The sequence below is a fragment of the Candida albicans genome, chromosome R (genome assembly GCF_000182965.3).
Source record: "Candida albicans SC5314 chromosome R, complete sequence".
Lineage (NCBI taxonomy): Eukaryota > Fungi > Ascomycota > Pichiomycetes > Serinales > Debaryomycetaceae > Candida > Candida albicans.
The window spans coordinates 1,489,456-1,506,435 of NC_032096.1; the positions used below are offsets into that span (position 1 = coordinate 1,489,456).

General features: G+C 32.8%; 6 protein-coding genes across 6 annotated transcripts; 3 read left to right on the forward strand and 3 right to left on the reverse strand. All coding sequences in view use genetic code 12, as the record gives it.

Annotated features, from left to right (window-relative positions):
• Window positions 1-24: 24 nt before the first annotated feature.
• On the reverse strand, window positions 25-249 carry ATX1 (copper metallochaperone; the record flags this gene model as incomplete). The annotated part of the gene is made up of 1 exon (XM_019475552.1): window positions 25-249. One exon carries the CDS (start codon window positions 247-249, stop codon window positions 25-27), a length of 225 nt encoding a protein of 74 aa, XP_019331097.1.
• A 616-nt stretch (window positions 250-865) lies between these two features.
• CAALFM_CR06960WA (origin recognition complex subunit 5) lies at window positions 866-2,356 on the forward strand (the record flags this gene model as incomplete). Its single annotated transcript, XM_707566.2, has 1 exon — window positions 866-2,356. One exon carries the CDS (start codon window positions 866-868, stop codon window positions 2,354-2,356), a length of 1,491 nt encoding a protein of 496 aa, XP_712659.1.
• A 19-nt stretch (window positions 2,357-2,375) lies between these two features.
• On the reverse strand, window positions 2,376-3,620 carry CAALFM_CR06970CA (U5 snRNP complex subunit; the record flags this gene model as incomplete). The annotated part of the gene is made up of 1 exon (XM_707565.1): window positions 2,376-3,620. The coding sequence occupies one exon, from the start codon at window positions 3,618-3,620 to the stop codon at window positions 2,376-2,378; it is 1,245 nt and encodes a 414-aa protein (XP_712658.1).
• Window positions 3,621-3,802: 182 nt separating this feature from the next.
• On the forward strand, window positions 3,803-4,249 carry CAALFM_CR06980WA (ribosome biosynthesis protein; the record flags this gene model as incomplete). Its single annotated transcript, XM_707564.1, has 1 exon — window positions 3,803-4,249. One exon carries the CDS (start codon window positions 3,803-3,805, stop codon window positions 4,247-4,249), a length of 447 nt encoding a protein of 148 aa, XP_712657.1.
• Window positions 4,250-7,266: 3,017 nt separating this feature from the next.
• On the forward strand, window positions 7,267-9,864 carry CAALFM_CR06990WA (uncharacterized protein; the record flags this gene model as incomplete). Its single annotated transcript, XM_707563.2, has 1 exon — window positions 7,267-9,864. The coding sequence occupies one exon, from the start codon at window positions 7,267-7,269 to the stop codon at window positions 9,862-9,864; it is 2,598 nt and encodes an 865-aa protein (XP_712656.2).
• Window positions 9,865-10,025: 161 nt separating this feature from the next.
• On the reverse strand, window positions 10,026-16,661 carry POL2 (DNA polymerase epsilon catalytic subunit; the record flags this gene model as incomplete). The annotated part of the gene is made up of 1 exon (XM_707562.2): window positions 10,026-16,661. One exon carries the CDS (start codon window positions 16,659-16,661, stop codon window positions 10,026-10,028), a length of 6,636 nt encoding a protein of 2,211 aa, XP_712655.2.
• Between the last annotated feature and the right edge of the window lie 319 nt (window positions 16,662-16,980).

The window sequence follows — 16,980 nt, forward strand, 5'->3', positions numbered from 1 at the left end:
CTTTTCTATTCTCCTTCCCTCTGTTTAGGAAATTTCTTTACCACCATTTATTTTCTTCCCAGTTTTAGCTATAGTATTATAAATAGTTTCATAAGGCTGAGTAGTTATAACATCAACAGTTTGTTTATCTAATGAAACATCAAATGATGATACTCCATCTAATCTTTTCAATACTCTTTCAATGGCTCCTGAACACCCTGAGCATGACATTGTTACGTCAAAATGATATTTTTTAGAAACTTCAGACATTATTAGGATATTTATTCTTATACGTTGTTAGAATAGCGTGGTGGTTTTGTTTGAAAAAAATGAATAATCAATCTTATTATTTAATGGAGAAAAGAAAGAAGAAGATGAAAAGATGTAGTAGTAGGAGTTGAATGGTGGTGATTGTGGCTCTTATTTATATTTTACTAAAGAGATTTTTTTGCTTCGGTTTGATTACAAATTCCGAAATCTCGCAAAATTAACTCCTTCTGTTTTTCCGCAAAATCCACTCTCTCACTCTTTCTCTTATAGTAAGATTCTATTGAATGACTTATGTGAATTCAATTCATCATACAATGATTTAATTAATAATAAATGATGAAACGGCTAAATCTACTCAATCTATTCAATCTCTTTTTAATTAGTAAACTCTGTTTAGATTTGTTTGCAACATAGTAGTAGTTGGGAGTAATAGCTAAGCTAAGTCGTGTAAATGCGTGCAAAATCAAAAATTTGTTTCACTTCAACTTTTTCTTACTTCACAATAAACTATTCACTTTATTCAAGAAATACAGTTCGAGCCACTACAAAGGAACACAACCCAATTTATTAGAGTCATTATTGTAGTCTCCATAAGCAATTATACCAATTTTTACAGATGAGTTTAACACTTGATGAATTAACTCAATTGAAAAAACAAGTAAAAGAAAGAGATGAAGAAATTGATTTATTAAATGCATTTATAAACAAGAATCCAAGATTACTGTCCCCCTGTGTTATAGTTCACGGTTATAAATCTATTGGTAAAACATTTACCGTCACAAAATTCTTAAAGGCATTAGGAACAAATTTCTCTACTATTAATTGTGATGAATGTGTTTCTAAAAAAATCTTATTACGTCGATGTTTTGATAAAATTAGAATTGATAGTGGTTGTCCAAAAGGATCATTAAATACTAGAAATGATTTAGCAAAATATGGGAATAATGGTGATAGTTTTTCAACATTTGTATCAGCATTAGAATTGTTTGTTGAAGAATTTGATTATAAATTGGAACATCATGTTTTACTACTAGATAGATTTGATCAATGTTTTGAATATGTCAATGATTTATTAGCCGGGTTTACTCGATTAAGAGAATCATCTACTTTATTACAAAATTTTACCGTAGTTGTTATTATATCTGGTGAAGACCCAAAAGAAATTGTCACATTATCAAACCCACATGTTTATTTTAAAGTTTACAATGAGAGCCAAATTATCAGTATCTTGCAAGAGAGCAGATTGTGCAAATTTAATATCAATGATGTTTCTGATGATTCAACGGAAAGTATAGAATTTTATAATCAATACGTTAAGGCAATAGTGGATATGCTTTATCCCTACACTGGATCAGATATGTCATTATTGATTGATTTCACCAAAAGATTATGGGATCCATTTATTGAACCAATACGACAAGGTCGATTACAAATCACTGAATTTGTGAAATGTCTTAAAGAAGGTATACATTTATTTACTAATGAAGATGTGGTTAGTACTTCAGGAGTCATTGAATTTAAAACTTTACAATGGGAAAAACAAGTGACTCATGGAGGACATGTTCATGATTTACCTTTACATTCCAAATTTTTTTTACTTGCATCTTATTTGGCATCATATGGGAGTTATCGAAATGATCTTCATAAATATTCCAAAGTAAAAGTAGTAAAATATAAAAAGAGACAAAGCACTAAAGCAACTTCAGTTACTAAAGGACATATGAGTAAAGAAAGTATTGATACACGTTTATTATCAGCTAATTATGTTGATCTTGAAAGGATTTTGGCTATCTTATCAGTCATATATAGAAATTATGCCCCGTCTTTAAATCATTCTGATAAAGATGAATTACTTTACATGGATGATCGAATCATTGAAGATGAAGAGAAAAAGGAATCAGAAAGATCTAAATTCACTTTGACAAGAAATATCGATTTGAGTAATCAAATTGCAACTTTATTTTCCTTGGGGTTATTAAGTAAGACCAATTCATCTGATATTTTAACCGCCAAAGTAAGATGGAAATGTAATATTGATTGGAAAACAGCTGAAGGAATAGCAAAATCAGTGGATTTCCCTATTTCAGATTTCATGATGGATGATTAATAATAATAACAATAGTCGTTTATGTAAATTCATTAATATATTCAATATTTTGGAATTTTGTTTCACCAATTTTTCGTACCTCTACTTTATTTTCAAAATAAGTTTCTTTCCAATGATTCATTTCATAACTTGAATAAGGTCCATTTATAACTTTATCTTCATTTTCATCTCCAATCCATCTGAATTCCCATATTTTTTCACCATAATCAATATTATTAATTTGAGAATTTTCATCATCTTCGTCATCACTTTCTTCTCTTGATCGTTTAAGACCTCGTTCAACATTAAAACTTTGTCCAGTTATTGTTTGAAATTTCCTCGTCAATTCTTCTCTAGTTAGTTCATATATATCATCAATTTGTTTATCATTAATTAAAATCGAACAAACATTAGTGATTTTATTAATTAATTCTTCATGGTTTGCTATACCATTTTTATTGTTATCATCATCATCACCTTTCTTTTTCTTTTTTCTCAAGTTTTTAGGATTCAATCTTGCTAATGCTTCCATTGGTGATTCAACAGGTTCTAATAACAATATCAAATCAGATAATAAAACTTCTAATGGTTCAACATTATGATCTTTCTCCATTGATTTTGATTTTGATTTTTCTCTTTGTTGTCTTTCCCGTAGAAGTTGAGCTTGTTTAGCTTTATTTATTTCTGATTTATTATTATAATCTTCAAGCCATAAATCATCATCATCAGCATCCGAGGAATCTTTTTGTTCATTGGGTATATAATTTCCTTCATTATCAAATTTCCCCATGTTGGTTTCTTCTTTCAAATTAAATGCTTCAAATTTCGGTTCCTTTTTTTTATTTTGGAATGAATCAAAATTTAAATCTTCAATGTTGTTATAATAATTGTTAACTGATTCATCTGTTTCCTTTATCTCCTCCTCTTCTTCTTCTTCTTCCTCATCATCAAGGTTGTTCTTCTGCGGATCTGATTCTTCATTATCACTGGCAAACATATCGTCATCTTCTTCTTCATTGTCATTGGTAAACATATCGTCTTCTTTATCACTATCAAACATGTCATTTTCTTTATTATCTCCCAATATATCCTCCTCCAGTTGTTGTTGTTGTTGTAACTTGCTAATGTTATTTTCATTATCAGAATTTCCTTCTTGGTCATCACTTGAATCTGATTCGTAAGTTAATTGTAGTTCATTTTTATTGGCTCCCCTTTTCCTTCTTCTACTGCTATTATTCACAGTGGATTCACCAACATTACTAAACAAATCAGTTTGGTTATTCATTGTGTCTTGGGTGCATAGTAAGTAAAGATGAATCGGTGTATTGGGAATAACATCATCTTTGTTTGCTGGGAACGAAAAAAACGGGCCAAACTCGAAAAAAAAAAATATTAGTAATAGATTCCTTACTTTGAACAACTTCCTTCTCTTCCTCCTCCTCCTCTTCCTCCCCTTCACCAACAACCATGTCAGATATAGATATAGATAATGTATTAAATTTAGAAGAAGAACAATATGAATTAGGATTTAAAGAAGGTCAAATACAAGGAACAAAAGATCAATATTTAGAAGGAAAAGAATATGGTTATCAAACTGGATTTCAACGATTTTTAATCATTGGTTATATTCAAGAATTAATGAAATTTTGGTTATCCCATATAGATCAATATAATAACTCTTCTTCACTTCGGAATCATTTGAATAATTTGGAAGATATTATGGCACAAATTTCTATAACGAATGGAGATAAAGAAGTTGAAGATTATGAAAAAAATATTAAAAAGGCAAGAAATAAATTAAGAGTGATAGCTAGTATAACTAAAGAAACTTGGAAAATTGATTCATTGGATAATTTGGTGAAAGAAGTAGGTGGAACTTTACAAGTTAGTGAAAACCCCGATGATATGTGGTGAGCAATAATTAGATGATATGAAGAAATAGGAAAACATATCATATAGGGCCAATTCAAGATGAGTTTTCAATGATAAACAACTAATACTACTGTTTCAATTTATGTCAACAATTTCAAGTACTAACAAATAGTATGAAAATTTTCAGATCATCATTTTTGTGCCCTTAGAATAGTCTTAATAATAGCACTCTATTATATCCATCCACAGTCATGATGACATTCTACATAGGCATAAAACACCTACCAGTTTGACCGTTTGAATTTTGTGTTTCCTTTTAAATGAAGTTGATAGAAGCCACTCTGTTTTTGATCCTAAGTTCATAATGGTTCTTTTTAGCAAAATTATCCACTTGATGAATAAGATATAATTCTGAACATTGATATTTAAATTATACCATTACTATTAAATTGCATTAAACTTCCAAGTAACAAGTTATCACATTGCAAAAAGCTGTATGTATTGACCATGTTTATATTTACTACTAATTAAATGTCCAAAAACAACCAAAAAATGAAAGAACAATTATTTGAAGTATGAAGGTACCACAAGGCATAGATACTTCTTGAAATTTTGAAAATTGACATTAAGAAACTTCTTTGAGTGTTAGTAATTCTAAGTAGAGTGTATACTGAAGAGCATAACAATATGAAGATCAATTAGAATTGATAAATCTGTAGATTCTAAAAGGAGAGAATTTGTTATTCAATATTTCAAGAGTTTCCATTACAGGGTATACAAATATTGGAGATTTTGGTTTATGACTATGCATGTTCCTACAGCTGACACGTAATCCTTCAATAAGAAAGGGGGGGAATATGAAAAAGAGAAACAATGTTAGTGGCGATTACTGGTTCAATTTTGCAAAGAATATACTAACACTAAGACGAGATGCACCCAATGTCGAAGATGTTTGGTGGTTCCCCCTATCAAAAAAAGGATAAACATTATTAAGTTTTAATTTTCTTATATTGTCCAATTCTTGTTCTTTTCGTCAACCAATTTAATGTTTTGTCATGTGACAATCTCTTTTTCTTATTTGTAGTAGGATAAAGTTTTTATGCATAGTCCAATAAATTACCCGCTCAAATGTTAGCCTCAAGAAAAATAAAAATCGACTGCTAAAAAGAAAGAGAATACAAATTATGACTGGGAATATAAAAGCAGCAATTTCAACACCAGAATTAGGAGTCTAGAAAAAGAGCCGCCAGTATGTCTGTACAGATTTTGATTTAAATTATAATATTGCTGGGGAATCACTTTAGCTAGAGTCCTGAAGCTAAAAGAAATACTTGTTGAATAATTTGCACCACAAAATTCAATTCTAGTAATTCTTGAAAAAAATAATGTTCACAAAAGGATGTTAGCTTTAGTCTTTTGTGTGTTTAGACAGAGTCTGTAGAATTATTTGTAATATGAAAAACAAAGTCAAAGTTCTGAAACTCACTGACTATTAGTTTTGTGTAGGGATATTCAACTCTAGAATAGAGAATTGTTAATAGGAAAGCTATAAAAATGATTCAACTTTAACCAGACTTTATACATAACGTAAAACTATAACCCCCCCCTGGTAATATCTAAGTATAGCAGATGGTTCTTTAGCTGAATTAAGTGGTGAATATGTTCGATTTTTCATGTAGTCGTGTGTGAGATGATTAAATAATCTTATAAAATACCAAATAGCCCCTCTAAACCGAAAAGTAAGATTGATGAATTATTTACAAGAAATAAACAACAAACAAGAAGTTTAAGCAAAGTCAACAATAAGCCTTATGTAGTCTATTCTTTAACATACTATATTGAATGTATCTGTCTACCACATCACACTAGACTGTAGAAACAGGTGAATCATATATGCTACTATTTTGAATAATGTTTTTATCAACACTTTTATTTCGAGAAGCTGTTACTTGCTCAATAGCATTTTAAAAGAAATCCCTTTATTCTTAGCTGAATGAGTTTTGATTCTCCGGCTTACATTGCTTGCTCGAGTAGAAACAACTTATGTACTATTAAGTTATATTGTTCGAAACATTTTGGTGCGTCTTTGTCTCTACACCTCGCTGGATATATAAATTTCCACATAATAATATAATCCGTTAAAATAAAAGAAACTCAACCCCAATAACATAATGTATTATCAGCAGTTTTCCATAACTTAAATTTACTTGTTGATTAATTGTTTCTTTTGCAAGGAAAACCAAACACAAGCCAAAAACTTAAAAATTGAGTTTGTGGCACCACCCATGTTAGCCCCCTAAAATAGTAATCCTGGTTTTTTTTTGTCACTTTTTCAATATTATTATTTGTTTTTTGCAATATGCAAAATCATGTAAGGCTGGTCAATTGCAGGTGTATTTGAATGTGATATTATATTATATTTCACTTTATAGATGTGATAGTCAAACATTTAGAATTTATTGAAGCTTTTCTCTACTAATCTTGCCTGGCTCAACGAAAACTAGATCTACAAGCCAGTAACAATATACAAACTAAGGTGCCAAACAACCATAAATCAAAAACAATCAATTAGAACTTAGAGTACTATTATTATAAGCATTTTGAACCATTATATAAGTTTATTCATATAAAAGTCAGTTTCTGCAGGCCAATTTTTTTTCATGTACTTGAATAAGCTTCTGCAAGAGTTTTTTGTTATTCTATATACCCAAATCAAACAAAGTCCCCCAAAAAACAAGTAGCCGGAAACTAATACACTTTTGATATTTATTCATACTGAGTTTGTAAAACAACCTTTGGTCTTTGTTGTACTTGATGGTTTTGTCACACTTTCGTGTTCAAARKTTTYCTTGGTGTGAATAACAATACCCCAAATCTTTTGGCTTTATTCATTGGTTTTCAGGAGTCACCACAGTCTTAAAAGCCAAATTGATTTTAAAACAGGAAGTATCCCCATCCCCATCACAAGCTTTATAAATATTATGAATTTCATTTCGGTCAATCCTTTAATGTGTATTTTAAATTATTATTATCATTATTAATACCCCCTTAAAATAGTCATGGCAAAACGTAAAAAATCAAGATCAAAACTTCAACAAAATGTTGACAGTAACGAGTCAACCAAATCACCTAGCACACAAAATCCACACCAGCCGACATATGTTGAACAGGAATCAACTCAGTGGTCTACTACTCACCAAGAAGTGGAACCTAACACTTTCATACAAGCACCATATGCGGCTGAGGTTACTCAACCACCAAACGTTAATCAGCCAACTTATCCAGGAATCCAACCAGAATTACTTAACCCCGTTATAGAAAATTCACCAATTTCCACCTTATCGTTTTCTTTGGGGAATGCCAGTTTTTTTCAAAACAGACCTGCTAACGAGCAAGTATTGTTGAATAAATTCAGAACTGAAGTTTTGGAAAATGAAACAGCTTCCAGGACATTGAAATCATTGCAACCGGAAACTCAAGAGAAATATCTTTATCAAATAAGAAGGTATATCTCCCACTGTGCAAATAAGGGGTTGGATAATTTTTATGTAACTTATTCTTTGGTAAAAGAATTAATTGAGGTGGAAATCGAAAAACGAGGACAGATTACCGAGAACACAATAAAAAGTTTGAGATCCTCCATAAACAAGCTCTATCATATGAATAGAATTGTCTATTCTATACAACAACCATATTTAGTTTTAGGAGATAACATAGTACAAGAAATCATGAGTACCCACAAGGATAAAGTGCAATCAATTAAGCAAAGTAGTTCGGGAAAGGGAAGCAGCTCTTCATCTTCAACACCCTTAACTTCTCGCTCAAATACACTGAAAGAGCTGAGTGAAACCAATACGGAAGCTACAATTTTTTCGTCATTGACAAAGACCTCATTTGAAAAGGATAACGATAACGAGAATGATGTTGAAGATCTTGATGGTGATATTGTTGCGGCTTCCAGTGGTGTTGATGCGTTCAGATTAAGTGAGAGCTCGAAAACTAAATTAACTGAGGCAGAAGAGTACTTGTTAAAGAAATTCAATCAAGAAGTTCTTGAATCAGAAAATGTATCTACGATTCTTAGTAGTTTAACCCTCAATACATTCAAATCATATGCTACCGATATAAAAAGATTCATCAGGTTTTGTGCTCGTCATGGGAAAACCGATAGTGTTATTGATGAAGATATTTTAAACAAATTTTTAGCTTTATCAGTTGATAAAAGTAAGAAGAGCAATTCAAAGAAATTAAGAACTAGCTTATTAAAATTACATCAACTTAATTGTGAAGCGTACAATCTTGATTATTCTGAAGGTGACATCGTGTTTTTAATCAACAAATATTTGGACAGTTCGGGTAATCAAGATGAGTATTTGCCACCAACTGATACGGGTAATCAAATGGACTTGATAGCCAAATTGGAAGAAATGTATATATCCACCAACGAGTTTGATGGATTTACCGAAGCTAATAAAATTTTGCACAAAAATGAGTTTAAGCGCTATGCGTTATTTTGTTCCGGACAAGGTTTGCAACATTTTCATGTTACTGGTGAAACGGTGACACAATTTTTCATCACCGAGATTGTTAGTCAAGATTCAAATATCCCGGTGAAAAAATTACGGAAAATTTTGAAACGATTATTAATTTTACATAAATTAAATGCTGAAATTTTTGTTGATTATCCATTAGTGGTAGAAGGATTAGAAACTGTTGAGGAATTTTTAACTAGTCATAAAACGAGACCAGGTTTTAACCCCAGTGGATCCAGCAGCACTGAGGCAGCAAGTAGCAGTAGTGGTGGAACTGGTGCAAATACATATTCTGGTGCTACATCGTCAATCTCGTCTTTAACAGCAAATGTTCCACCTTTATTTTTCAACGATCAAGGTGGCACAGGAAATTTGTTGTCATCGGAACAAGCAAGTGGCAGTAGTGGTGGTGATAATTTCAAAGACAACCCTGCCCACGTTAGACTGCCACTTTCAAACGAAGCCTTAGAAAATGAAATGTTGCAACTCGAACCCATCCCACCTTTTGAAAAGGTAGACAAGAGTTCAAAAGCTATTGGAGGACCCATTGAGGAGAGTGGCGACGATGATGACGATGACGACGATGATGATAATGTAGTCGATGTTCATGCAAGCGAATTTCCTCCAGCAGTTAATTTAAACCCTGAAGATGACTCTGGAAATAAAGATGAAGAAGAAAGTGAAGAGTCTCATTATCATTCTAAGCGTCAAAAAATAGAGATCTTACCAGATACAAACGATCTTATTCCTGCATTTGTCATGAATAGCAATATAACTACCGTCACCCAATTGGCCGAAGAATGGACTTTGATTGTCAAACGGACCAAGAAATGGGGTCTTGGTTGGATCAAAAATCAATTGGATTTTCAAATATATACCAGCAGGAAAGTGATTATTGATTTTATTGAACAACTTTTACCAGAATTGAGTGAAGACAATAGCAATAAACCAATCATTGAAGTCGATGAGGACTATATTTATGATATTGTCAAAGTGTTTGACCAGTACATGCTTAGAAAAGAAATGGGGTTAAATGATTTAGTTAGAAAGATTGAGGCAAACCCAATCTATTCCAAAAAGGAATTCTTAAGAATATTGACTAGGAGAAAAACCACCAGATCATAACCTAATTTGATTTCCCATTTTCATTTCTGTGTGTGCGTTTATATATTTTTATGTTTTTTATTAATTTGTTTTACAGTGTTGTATAAATAGTAATTTTAATTAATATATCGTTATAAATTTATTTATTTACTTATGTACACTATATCTCCTTTTTTTTCGACTCAAATAATTTCTTCAACTAAACCATTCAACAATTGCAAATTATAGAATTTTGCCACATTGACAAATGTTTGAAATTGTTTTTCAATGGTATGATAATCAACAGTTTCAATCCAATTACCCGAACATTTACAATGTAAATCCATGTTGTTCTGTCTTATTTGATTACATTTGTTACACTTCAAATCTTGACCATAAAACTTGACAAATAATTTGTTAAACTGATTAATAATCTCCTCTTCAAGAGCAATCTTATTATAAGCTTTGTGACAATTTAAACAATTCCAAATATTGATCTCTTCTTCACGACATAAATCAATGTCCCTGATATGGTTACAATAATCACATATCACGTGAGGAAGTTTCAAAGATGTACAAGGGTCCCTAAATGTAGCATCTTTACTAAAATCACGAACATCAAATATCAATAATAATTCTTTTTTCAAGATTCTAACTTCTTTAGATCTTTTCTCTGATAATGCAAATACATGACATAAGAATTTTACCAATTCTAAAGCAGGATTCTTCATATGCAAATATGACCCTGCCAATGTTGGAAATTCATATTCTTGTTTAAACTCAGGATTAAGGATGGCTTCAAGTTGTCGACGATACAATTTTTCCATTCTTCGTAATATTGGTTTTTTGAAAGTTTCAATAACACCATGATCATCATCCTCTTCTTCGACCTCTTGAGCTTGTAATTTTTTCTGACCTTTCAATATGTGAACAATTTGAGTAACTCTAGGTGTATTTGCTTGAGCTCCCTTCCCAAGTAAATTCTCATTTTTATACTTTGTCAATGCATCCAAGAATATCACAAGCCAATCTTCAAATTCGTTTTGAAAAATTATTGGTAAAAATTTTTGCAAGTGCCAATGATTCTCTGGAACCAAATTTTGCATTTCTTCATTGACAATCTCTGTACAACTTCTACCTCCATAATTAAATTCATCCATCCATATCAAAATATCCCAATACTTTACTATTCTTAAATCCAAAAAGTTGAACAAAGGCTTAGATCTCGCTGCTTTCAAAATATATTGACCATATGCATATGAATTTTCCACAGAAATCTTTGAAGTCTGAATCAACATTTTATTCCTGTTGGCAAAAATCACTTGTGCTCCCATTCGCTTGAACTCACTAATTAATTGCAAAAGTGCCTTTGAAGTTAAATTATGGACATGATAATGTAATGAAGGATCATATAACATCGAATCATTACGTTGAACCCATGTGACCAAAGTGTTCATTATAGAATCAGCATTGATATTGTTACTCAAGGCATCATCCCACCAATCTTTCACCATTGATCTGAGTATTGATAATGCAGGGCTCGAAAAGGAATCTTCAGCAAAAGTGGAAGCACCATTGTTGTTATCAAAATGCATATTTTCATCTGCCAAATCTGTTCCCTCGGCTTCGTTGATAAGTGCACTAGTAAGTATGGTATTTATAGTTAATGTACCAATTTCAACTTCCAAACATGCAGTTTCATAAATCTCTGGATTGTTAATGGTAGGGAAAGCCAAACTATCAAAGTCTACCATTCTATCCATCTCAAACCCACCAAGGTCTGGTAATGGATTAGGTGACCACCACAACACAATATTGTTCTCACTTAATCTTCTTGCATATTCAATATCTACCAAAAATCCAATGTTTTCAATTTGCAAGTTACAAAGCGGTACATTAGCATATTTGGCAAACGCAACCAAATTCTTTATCCAAGACCCTAAAACAAAATAATGATTAATTACACGTTTCGAAATCAAAGATTGCCATCCAACTGCTGGTAACGACAATTCACTAATATTCATCTTTATAGTTGGGAAATCATCCGTTGTATTCAAAACATTCAAAATTCTACTGGAATAAGGGGATTGTATTGCCAAAAATGCTTTGTTGCTTCTGCTTTCATGGATTTTTCCAATGACTTGGTTGAGTTTTTTGAACAATTTGGCACTTTCGTGGTAATATTTCACATCAAATGACATTTCTGCAGGGTAATTCACTACATTCAGAACCTTATCCAATTTCTCCCTCTTGGATTCAAAGATTTCACGATAAATCTTGTGAATATTATTTGGTAATTCCTGGGCATTAGCAGAAGGTTTCAAAACAAACATTTGGCAGTCATTTTCCCAAGTATTAAAAAGAGCAAAAAACTCATAACTGTTAGTGACAATATGCAACAAGTAAACAATGTCCATGTCAAACTTTCTCAAGTAAGCTTCGGAACTAGCTTTTATCAATTCTCTAGTATTGAACCCAGTCTTCAACCCCTTCCCTAAAGCACCCACTCTTGTATCATCAAATTTAACAGTGTTACCCAAATCTATTATAGCTCGAGACACAGGATCAATATTACTTTCATAGAGTCCCATAATATTTGAGTCCTGTAACAAACTATCAACATCACTCATTTGTTCTTGGAAAACAGATTGTGCCATTGTAAGCTTGTATAAGTTTGTACCATCATGACCATTTGGTAAAATTGCATTTGATTCCTCAATTTCGCAACCAGGAATACTTTTCCGTTGTGACAACTTGGTCTTAAAAGAAGCATAAACTTTTTTGGGAACATGGAAATTAAATGTGTGAACTTTATCACCAGCTCTTACATATACTTTCAAATCACCTGGCTTAGTTGGGTCAAGCTTATATTCTAAAATTTCCCAATTTGTTCCAGCTATATTCTCAGCTCTTTTCCGGAACATTCCTCCCACAGTAGATCTTTGTGAACTCTCTGAATTTGCTCCAAATAATCTTCTTCTTCTTTCACGGCCGGCTTGTTGAACCTTCCATTTTGCCTTTTGGTACTGTAAAAATCCTTGATAATCCTCTGTCATAGAAGGACATGGCCCATTCAAAATTGCTTGATTCTTCTCATCTTCTTCGGCATCCTCAACCATATTTGCCTTACCAGACTTTCTCTTTCTTGAAGTAACTTTAACTACTTTACCCTTTGGCACAGAAGCATCAACTTCACCAAAATCTTCTATGTCTTTGAGTTTGATGTCTTCCTTCGTGGTTTTCTTGAAAAAATTCGAAATTGATTTCTGTTGCATAATATCTTCACTATTTTTCACTTTTTTCTGTAACCAATCCGGATGTGGCACTCTAGGAACAGGGTTCTTAACATCTTGAAGAGCTGCTGGAATTGTGATAATCTTTTGTACAACTGACGCTAATCTTTCATAATAATAATTCCAATCAATAACGTCTCTTGGACTAAATTTGTTTAAAGATGGGTCTTTTAACCACTTTTTCAAAAATATTTCTTTTTTATCAGAAGAAAAAATGGATACAGGGATTGCTCTTTCAGTGACAGGTGATCCTATTGGCTTGGCACTAATAATATACTTTGTAGCCAAACCAGCATCTTTAACCATCTCTTCACCTAAAAACTCACCCAATCTTTTGGCAGTAGTAATAGAAGTAGACTTCTGGTCTCCGTAATCCGCCAAACTCTTGGACATACTTCTGTTTTCACAAATCAATTCAATCAAATCTTCATCTTCAAGCATACCCCCTTTTGTATCCAACACATCCAACCAATTGTTTGCCACTGTAGCAACAGCTTGATAACAGGTATCCAACGTATCACCTTCTAAAAATAACTTGAATATATCAGATTGGAAATTTTTAATCAATTGCAATTCCCCTCTTCTTTTCAACTCAAATCCTTTTAATTCTGCCAACGATCCATCTTCATTGAAAACGGCATACCTTTTCTTCAACCCTTTACCTTCTTCTTTTGATGTTGGTAAAATCATCGCCTTATAAGGACCATCAACTTCGAAGAAAATAGAATTATCAGAACGAGTTTTATATTTGAAAGTCTCAGGGTCAACTAAATCTTGATATTGGTGATTGGTAAATCTTTCATGAACCAAATAATTCAACATAGAACACGGGTACTCCAAAAAAATTTTCTTGCCATCTTTACATTTGAGATTAAAATTCTCAGGGAACGACTTAGGAAGGATACACCAAATACCATCGGTGTCTAATTCTAATGGTCTACCAATTCTTTCAACCAAAGCTCTAGCCATTTGAATGATTGTTGCACCAGTAAGACAAGTGACACCTGCCATTTCCATGGAGTACCAACGTGAGCCTTTTCTCATAACGTACCCGTAAAATGAATTCAAAATGACTTTATGTGCCAATTGCAAGGAATCATAAAGCACAACCATTTTTTTGGCTTCATCTCTGGCAATTGTGTCATTTGATGCAATTTTACCAACTTTCCCCTTCCACACTTTGGCTAACCCTTTGAACTCGTATCTTCTGTCACGGAAACTTCTGACAGTATCGACATAAAATGGGTTTTCTCGTTGACAAATAATGGCTTCCCTGGTAACGACTTTACTTGATTTGACTCTATGATAAACTTTCCGAGAATAATCTGATATTCTTTTTTTGATCTTTGCTGCTTGTTCAGCATAAGATAATTCATCAAACGTTCTAGGAGGTAACCAAGGTCTAGCTCCCGGGAAAGTTTCGTTCTGTAATGTTCGTTTAATCATATTGTATTCGTTCATTTCGGCAGGATAGTATTCACCTCTCCATGCCCAAGGTAGTCTTCTATCACAGTTTTTCCCAGGACGGTTGAAATCACAGGCAGCACAATCTTCTTCCGATTTCATTGAATCCGGTTGCAAACGGTTGGATGTCATAATATTAGGATACATTGACGCCACATCAACGTGGTAAATCAATGGTTTCTCCTGTCTAGACGGGTTATTTTTCAACTCCAACAAACTTGACTCAATCTGGGTATAAATTTCATCAAAATTCTCAACATCTTCCATTTTCTTGCCATTCTCAACTTCAATACAGAACTTTATGGAGTTATGTAAATTCCCTAACAATTCATCGATAGCAGTTGGATCAATCTTGAAATGTGTAGGTATATCACTTCTAAAGACACCAGCCTCCAAGGACTCAACATGCCCTCCCACGTAAGTTTCCGACTCTAACAAATGTCCTTCATAAAACCTTTCAATTGGATCAGAATGTTTGTTGGGCAATAAAATGTTTCCCTCGTATGCTTGCACTGAAAGCAACATTTCACATAAAGTACCAGTACCTTTTCTTAAAACCTCATCTGGATTCAATGGAATGATAGTACACAAGGAAAAAATGAATGGGTGAACATATTTATAGTACAAGTAGTATGTAGCAACGGCATCAGAAACAGAATATTCTGAAAGCAATTGAGGTTTATCGTAAGCATATGGGGTCATTAATTCGGGATCTAATTCTGTTGGATTATACCCTAATTTGGCGGTAGTGACTGCTTTCAAACCTTGAGACCCCTGTGGTAAATAAGAGTCTCTTTTAACCCATCTGAAACAATCCATATGAACACAATATTTTGATTTATATTCGCCTTCGTTATCTTTAGCAAACCCTATTTCTTCAAACATGTCCATATCATGAAATCTTGTTCTATTCTCCACAAATGGCCAATCGAAAAAATCACCATTGAATGTTGCAATAACAGTTGGTTTCACATCACGGATGTGTTCAAAAAATCTCTTCAACACATGCTTTTCATCGGGTTCATTAAAAATCGTAAACAAACCTGGGTACTCGGGTTTTGGTGTGTACTCAAAATCATCAATGTCTTCTGAAATTATCTCTCTGTTGGTGATCAAAAAACCTTCACCATCTATCATATACGATATCATCATAATTTGATCAATTTTGGCATCTGGGAATTTCAAAGGTGCCTTGGTTGTTTCAATATCGAATGCCAATACAACAGGATCAGCAAATGCAATTTTTTCCTTATCTTCAACAAAATCAACTTTGGAATGTTTTGCATAAACATCGTACCATTTCCCAACTCTAACATTCCTGTCTATGGAGACTCTCACATGGTATGGAACGTCATATTCCCTTATATCATCTATATATACTGAAGGGTCCATTATCGTTTCGATTTCTTTAAAAGTATACATATTCCGTGATTCTTTTTTCAATTGATTATCTTTGATAATAGGTGATAGTAACCTTCTTGCTGCTAATAAATCTTGAATGTTATGGAAACTTAGTTTAATCAAAGTTTTCTGCAAACCCAACAAATGATTAGGCAATTTTAAATCTTCTTTTATGACTCGACTATAACTTTTAACATTTGCAGTTTCTAAATATTTTCTCATCCATTCCTCAACTTCCAGTTCATGATCTCCTGGTAACACATCGACAAAAAAATATGGATCAAATTGTAGTGTAGCTTTAAAACTTCCTCCTTCTTCATCCAAGAAATAATAATCCACTCCGGAATATCCTGCTAAATAATCATCAGTGGGGATAGTTGTGGCGTGCATGTTGATTAACCAACCTTTTCGGGGTTTATTCCCGTCATTCTCTCCATGTTCTAAACGATCAAATCCCATAATCGAGTCAATATGGTCTATTCGTTCAACCAATTCTTTTTTTTGTATTGAATCATTAAGCATAGGATTATTGGCCACATAAGGATCTTCTGGCTGTTGCTGTTGCCTGTTTCTATTATTTTGCTGGCGGTAATCATTGGTATTTCTGTAATTGGTCGTCATCTGATTCTTGACAAAACGGGCGGAATTCGACCCTTTGAAAGCATTTGGTCGCAGTGACATCTTGTTGGTTCGGGTTTATGCAATGAGATATCTATTGAATTTTAATGCAATCCAAGGTGATTTGGACAAATTAACTTGAATGTTGAAAGAAAGAAAAAGAATAGAATATAAGAGTATTTGTATTTGCAACGAAGCATCTAAAAAATAGAAAAAGACGCAAACAATTTTTTTTAGCTGGAATTCTGATTACACGCGTATTCCTGTATATAAGTTTCACAACCAGATTCTCTTTTTATTTGTATTGTTCTGATGATGATTTGTTAGAGACAGCACCAGTTATTGATGTTGTCTGTTGCCAGACTGTGTCCATTAATGACAT